This window comes from Platichthys flesus, chromosome 4 (genome assembly GCF_949316205.1).
Source record: "Platichthys flesus chromosome 4, fPlaFle2.1, whole genome shotgun sequence".
NCBI lineage: Eukaryota > Metazoa > Chordata > Actinopteri > Pleuronectiformes > Pleuronectidae > Platichthys > Platichthys flesus.
Window position 1 is genome coordinate 13,644,350 of NC_084948.1, and position 7,507 is coordinate 13,651,856.

Genomic DNA, 7,507 nt, shown 5'->3' on the forward strand with positions numbered 1-7,507 from the left:
GCTGCTCCAGAGGCATGCAGCCCTGTGTCAGCGTGCACACGTAACCTGTTATAACAATAAATCACTGCAGGCCAACGGTCGTGGTTTATGTAATCCAGCCAGCAGGTTAGTGTCTGCGTGTCCCTGACAGGCTGAGAGCAGACAGACATGTCCTCCACAGCGTAAAGTCTTTGGAGGACTGTTGATGTTCACAGCACCAAGGACACACGGTCAGATAGCCCAATATGAGGAGAGGGGTTCTCCCTGCACGTGCCCAGATGTCCAAAGAAGACCTTTTACTTAATGCGCCATTTTCTAAATGCTCCATAAAGTTTAAGTCCTGTATTCACATTCTTACTTACATAGACAGGTTGTCAGCAGCAACTTGTAGCGAAGTCAACGAACTATTTCTGCAGTTGAAACTCTTATAACTGAGAATTGATCTGCCTGCATGCTCAGTCGGTCTTTGTTGTAAAAGTTAAAGTTTAGTAGTATTTACAAAATATACTGCAAAAACTGTAGAAGATACCAATGTTGAAGGGTTTTACAGAGTGTCATCGTTTTATCACTTTTCAAAAATTGTGTTCAAGCATTTGTTTTAATACTGCATTTTGTGCCTCTGTCTGTTTCTTTATGTTGTCTGTGGCTTTAGTCTATATCGTAGTATATAAAGCAATTCAAATTCGCTCCATTGATGCTCCAATAATCCATAAATCCATAGTTTAAGCAAACACTTATAAATGGAGGATTTTACAATTTTTTCGACCATTTACAACCAGTATAAGAAATATTCAATTTTGATCAAAATGTTGTAGTCACTGGCGGAAATGCGGCTTTTAGTTACGGACTCTGGGTTTTGTGTGTAAGATTTCAATGGAAAACCACTAAAGATAATTGTTATGTAATAAGAAAAATATAGACAGTCATGTAAGGTTCTGGAAAATTGTATTTAATAATACTGGAGCAAATATACTAATGTACAAACCTGTTCCGCCTTCAGCTCAGGCAATGAAACGGGCAGATTTAGCCTTTAGCCCCTCACCAAGTTGAGTTGATTTAGTCAGTTTAGTTTGCATAAATGAAATGTAAACATTTGTCAGGGGTGTGGTAGAAACCAGCAATGTCTTGTAATAAATGCAAACATAAACCATTGATAAAATGCAAAGCACACAAAATTACCAATACAGGTTATATATTAGTATTAAAGAGAAAATTGGACAAATATTTGTATAACAGAAAAATATAGAGAGTGATAATCATATGACAGTATGAATATCAGAATCTAAAAGATCTTCACTGGAAATTAAATGTTAAGATATTAAATAACAACTAAACACATTCCTTATATTGGAGGTGTTTTTTTTGGTACAAATAAGAACACTCCTTATTTTAACTTTTTATGATGATTGATTAATCCTAGCACTCCTTTATATGTATGTATCTACTGTTCATGTTGTGCAGTATTGCCAGTAGACTTATTATTGCTGGCCAGGATAATATTAATGAAGATATGAGCTTGTGAACATGTGAGACAGCGTTTTGTGGACATGCTTTATTTTATCACGTTGTATCACAGACTCTTCTGTTTCTGGTTCCTGCTCTTGAGCTTCTGTCGGACCACTGCGACAGTGGTGAAGAAATTTCCCATGAACAGAACGAGGAAGCAGAGACCGCACATCAAGACCTGTCGTCACACCAGCAAAAAACGAAAACAGGAATTAGAGATCAAATCAATTGAGTGAGCAAAATGTAGCTGATTCATTGTCATCGTTTTAACGGAGAAGATCAGGAGAGGATGAAGTGAAGTATGTTAATTTAAATGCACGGGGGTTATTTAATAAGGGAATTATATGCAATAAAAAGATTTGTAAAAAAGCTCACTGTGATGTAACACTAAGTTATCAATAATATATTTCGCAAAGTACATTTCGAAGACACCGTTCTTGATATAACACATTAAACCTCCCCAAGTTGTGATTCTGCAAAGATAAATAGAAACAGTAAAACCTGAAGTGTTGTTGAAAGATCTGCAGGAACAAGGTGAAATAGTGAGTGAGTGAAATCACTGACCTGCCATTCTTTACAGTCTGGGAGCTGAGACATTTTGAAGAGAGAGAGGCCATTGAAGAGCTGCCAGAACTGCAGGACAACAACACAAGGACTCAGGAGTTGGAATGGGGAATGGATGATGAGGTGAAGGCAAAGCTGTTTTCCAGATTCCCTAAAACCCTTCAATCCTGTCGTCATTCCTAAATATTCACGGTAATCGTTGGCCGTAGAATGACATGAGCATTTTTTTTTCAAATCAGCTTGTCCATGTCATCCATTCTAAACCATGACTATGCATGGCTTTACTGCAAACAAAGCAGTACATAAGAGGGGATTACTCAAGTTCACTTGCATGTCAGCGTCACACACTGTACTCACATGACCAAAAAAGAGGAAAGGCAAAAGAAATGTCAGCCCTTTCCACATCCACGACTGAAATCCCTCTGAAAATAGAAAGCAGACAAAGTAAAAAAAAAAAAAAGTGTCTTTCTTTACTTTCGGTAACATGTCGGTTTTTTCATTTCTAAGCATGATTGTACAAAAACTTCTGGACGGATTATCACAAAACTTGGTAGGAGGATTCATTATGATTCAGGGAAGAACCCATTTTGAAAACTCTTTCAGTTTTATCTTTTTCATTTTCTTTAACTTTGCATGATATGATTTATTTCTATATTTGTATTGTTTAGGAAGATTAAGTGGATTTATATATATCTGACCGTGGTGCAGCCTGTGTGGATATAAGGGACAGTTGGACATTGATGGAGGTATATTTGTATGTTTGTTACAAGGATGACACAAAAACCACTGAACTGATTTCTGTTCTTAAGTTTTGCAGATGGGTGTGGGATGACCCAAGGAAAAATAACCCATTAAAGTTTGATATATGGATCCATTGGCAAACCTTCCTGTTTGCTAACCTTGTTTATCCTTGGGCTCATTGTGACCCCAGCAATTCCCCCCAAAATATTCTAATCAAAGTTACAGTTACCCATGTTTCAGGTACTTAATGATTCTTTGTTGACCACTTAAACAGCCATTCATAATACAGAGTATGAGCATGTAGAAAATAATGCAAATAACAATAAAATCTCAACAATTGACATAAATTGGAAGAAATTTTATTTGTTTGGATATTAGAGGATTAATGTTATTCCTAAGTAATCATTTTTGTCATATTTAACATTTGGAAAGTAAAACTATTTATATTTTCAAGGAGAGTAAGAAATATTAAGTTTGGAGTAAATTTGAACCCAGGAGAACCAAACATTATTTTAAGCATTTAGAAATATGTTTTTTATAAAAATAGAATATCATCATCCTCAGAACAACTGTTAGGAAAACACAACTGTCATTGACCAATAAAAAACACCAAATAAAAGGTGAATTTGAGCATTGGTATTTGCTGAACCCACTTATCCAACTATTCTGCCTTGTTTCTCTGTTATCAAATCGTATGACACGACAGAAAACATGGAATGTCTTTGGATATGTGGTGGCTCCATTATTCATACTACTTGTTTTTCCAACTCTACATACATTTGCCTCCCTTCTAAATTTGTAATCTCAATTATTACACCTCTCGAATGTTATGAAGAGCACAAATGCCTATTTTATGTCTTGGACATTGCTGACAGCAGCATATGCGAGGGGGCCTGGATCAGTTTGTCTTACATTAGCAGCAATAAGTCTACCCTGTTGTCTTGAAGTGGAGAACAGGACCATGATAACTTTTAGAAACATTGTGAGACAGTTTTTTTCCATGTTTCATTGAGGTCACAGAGAATAATTAATGGGTCTTAAAGAAAGAAAACTGACATATTTTAGTTGACATGACTGTGTGCCACAGACATTATTGACATTATTTACATTGTTACAAGATATTCAGTAATGATAAACTTGACTATGTACATCTGTCCTCTGTGTCCTCGACGTGTTACTGCGTCGCTCACCCACGGTCAGATCCATGTTGTGTCTTTCTCCCAGGGCTCGTAATCTGTACAGGCATCCACTCTGATAGTAGCACTGCAGACACTGAACAAAACCTGCACATTCCACATGAAAGACATTTCAGGTTAGATCGTTTTTTTATTTGTAAGTTTGAACCATGAATGTTTTACAAGTACTTTGACCTTACTCTGATACAGGGAGTAGGCAAGGAACTGGTTCCTGAACATCTTGTAAAGGTTCCCTTCCGGCCTTGTGTGTGAAAGAGCGGAGACTTATTATTGTACAAAAAGACTTAAGCAAGAATTATAAGTATTTAAATGTGCTATAACAGAGCTTTATTGTTTCTTAGTCTGTAATTTAGGTTTTTATCTTCCTCTACTCACCATGTCAGCATCACACCAGACAAAAAAGCTGCGACGTAGTGATGAGCAACCCACCAGCCTTTTATTCTATGATGCAAGACACATTTCATTTGATATTTTACACAATAGATAAGATCAGATGTATTATTAAGATTGATTATTAATAATCCAGATGGAAATTATTGTCCCAGGTATTGCTCTAAGACATAGCATTGGAGGCAGAACAATGTGGCTGGAAAGAAAAAGTTTGCCCTGTGGAGGTTGGCAGCAGGGGTTTCATTGCAGCATCAGCCCTCAGGTTGCTTAGAGATCTGGGGAGCCATGGGCAAGCCCTGTGCCAGATATAAACAAGGGATATATTCCATTTTGTACTGTGTTTTTAAAGGAGACAGCTTTTAGTTTTAAGAAGGCTTAGAGGGAATGATGTCTGATCTACTGAGCATGGCTTTCATAGTGCTGCCATACAAGCCAGTCAGATTTACCTTTAGCCTCAGCAGACCCTCAGGTTCGGCCGGTATCGATTAAAAGACCAAAACACTTGATGAAGCTAAGGCACACAACTGAAGTTATCCCCCTTACAACTGCTGGCTGCCACTTTCACCTGCTAACATCTACTGGTAGTTGGTAACTTAAATTGTGCAAAAGATCTTCTAACGTAGAAGGGATATTCACCATCTTGTACTTGATTGGAAAATGGCAGTGACAAAATAGCAGTAATTAAACTGACTTGATCAAGGTTTACTTGGGCAAATAGAAAATTGTTTTTCTATAACAATCAAGAGGAAAGGCTATGAGGGGGCTATGCATAAAAGGCTATAAAACGGTGACATAATAAAGAGTAGAGAGAGTAGCAGGACAGACCTGGAACCGTTTGTGATGAGAACACTTTCCCTGATAGTTAATGTGCAGTAGTACCACACCAGCAGGAAGTTGAGGACCGCATCAACAAATCTAAAAGTCAGGGACATAAGACAAGTGCTTGTTTTAGAAAGTGTCCATGAAGACTGATGAACCCATTGCAATGCACAAGGCTGGAGCGGCTGTGTTGTATGATGCATACCTGTAGCTGACAAAGAAATAACAAATGCAGGAACACAGCAGCAGGACAACGGTGGAGCACAGCTTGAACGTCTCGTATTCATCTTTGTAGGCGAATCTGACAAACATGTGATGTGTTCAGGATTTTCTACTGAAATAGGTGGCAAATGATCACTCAATGAAATACTCTGTCTACATTTGATTTCATTAATTTAACTAAACAAATGTTAATGTATAATTAAACTCTGTATTTTTAGGTTGCGTGTTGGTTTCAAGCGTCATTTCTTACTTGGACTGTTTGCTGAGAAGAGTGACGTTCACATTTCCAAGGACCAGACTCAGATACAGCCTGCAATATGACAAAATCATATTAATTTCACCTTATCTGTTTTAACCAATGAGTTTCTATGTATTTGTTATCACAAAAATGACATCCACACTAATTCTGTGACAAAAAAATGTTGTCGTTACCCATTTTTTTGGGGAAGAAAAGATTCCATTTCAAAGTAAGCATTGGGTCTCGTCCTCATTTTATCTTTCATCACATCCATTTTTTTCGCTGCTTCTTCTGAGGTTCCTGGGCTGCATCTGGTGGATGAAACAAGAGCACAAGATCAGTTTGTATAATTGGTACAACATAACATATAGAATCCATGTTTTATACTGGAGAGCATTTCTTCCTCCCTCTTAACTGTATTCATTCCAACATATAAATGCTGATATGACCATACAAATGTGCGAATGTGTGTGTGTTTACACCTACTTCTTCACCAGATGCGAGATATCCTTCAGCCTTTTTCTCTGATGGGAAATGGAAGAAGAGCAGCTCTTTTGTAGTTTGGAAATGTCATCCAGTTTCTGTAGGTAGCTTCTGTGTGTCTCCTGAAAAACACAAGAAGATGGGGTCACGTCATAACCAAAGAAAATGTGTTAAATTATAACCTGAAGCACAACCAAGGTAGTTGACATAACCAAGGTATTAATAATGCATGACAGTTTTAGATGAAGCTTGATTACAGGCAATTATAACATGTTACATTACATGACATAACATTTAGCTGATGCTTTTATCCAAAGCGACTTACAATATGTGCATTCAACCATGAGGTACAGACCCAGAACCCAGAACTACATGTACTAGAACTAGTGCTACATGTAAGTGCCATATAAGTGCAACTAAACTTAAATATACAGTATATTAATTTTGTGGGACGATGGTTTTTGAATCATCATTTTCTTAAGTAGGGTGTAGTCGGAAGAGATGTGATTTTACTCTGTGGTGGAAGAGGAGTAGACTTTCTGTTATCCTGATATCAATGAGGAGCTAATTCCACCATTTGTGAGCCAGGAAAGCAAACTGTCGTTAACTTGTAGAGTAGCAAAACTAATATTAGGTTAAGTGTAAGGAGTTCAGTTACCTGAAGTTGTTGATACTCTTCCTCCAGGCACTTCCACTCATCCAGGATGTTTGTTAATTCTTGAGGCATTTTTAGATTTTTCCTTTCACTGAATTTTACTAAAACTCAACAGCAACTGAAAAAAAAACCCTCGGGAGCAGCTCTAGTTCTTTAAACAACGAAAAATTACTTGCACACAATGCTGTAGGAATTCAAGGTGCTTATCACATCTCTATGGGCGGTTTATTACATGAAGTGAACTTTGACAGGAACAAGATTTCACTTGAACATTGCTCTGTGGGGATACTCTGTGTTATCTCGTTGATCAGTAATCAGAGCTAAAAGAAACTGGTTATTGTATTATATTCAATGTAAAGAGTAGAGGTCAATATTTGCACACGACTTGTAGGCTGTCTGCTAGATATTAATTTTGTGCATATACCTCCCAGCAGATTCTCTGGTGGACGACATCAGTAACCAACTCACTAAATGAGACAAAAGAGTTTAGTGGGTCGATTTTTCTTGTTGCAATTTGATTGCACACATCACAAACTGGGATAATTAAATATTGGAAATTGTATGAATTTAAATAGTATATTATAAAAAATGTAAATTGTACTTTTGATTGTAAAACCTGCATCAAAGTAATTACCAATTCTATGAAAGGATTTGGAACTCTACAGGTTCCGAGCTGACAGTAATTACATTTCTACAATAAAGGAAAATAACAGA

General features: G+C 37.1%; 1 protein-coding gene across 1 annotated transcript; it reads right to left on the reverse strand.

The window, feature by feature from the left end:
* Positions 1-923: 923 nt before the first annotated feature.
* LOC133951352 (ion channel TACAN-like) lies at positions 924-6,984 on the reverse strand. The gene is made up of 12 exons (XM_062385238.1): positions 6,797-6,984; positions 6,142-6,260; positions 5,850-5,966; positions 5,668-5,727; positions 5,401-5,496; positions 5,202-5,291; positions 4,362-4,427; positions 4,166-4,227; positions 3,981-4,073; positions 2,407-2,471; positions 2,050-2,118; positions 924-1,663 (listed from the first exon to the last, which is right to left on the reverse strand). Exons 1-12 carry the CDS (start codon positions 6,863-6,865, stop codon positions 1,550-1,552), a joined length of 1,020 nt encoding a protein of 339 aa, XP_062241222.1. The 5' UTR covers positions 6,866-6,984; the 3' UTR covers positions 924-1,549.
* Positions 6,985-7,507: the final 523 nt, after the last annotated feature.

Excerpts from the sequence above, each read along its gene's own strand:
- LOC133951352 (XM_062385238.1), bottom strand. The coding sequence starts at position 6,865 with ATGCCTCAAGAATTAACAAACATCCTGGATGAGTGGAAGTGCCTGGAG. Across the intron at positions 5,967-6,141 it reads ATCTCGCATCTGGTGAAGAA|ATGCAGCCCAGGAACCTCAG; the intron begins GTAGGTGTAAAC and ends TTCATCCACCAG. Across the intron at positions 5,497-5,667 it reads CTTCTCAGCAAACAGTCCAA|ATTCGCCTACAAAGATGAAT; the intron begins GTAAGAAATGAC and ends CATGTTTGTCAG.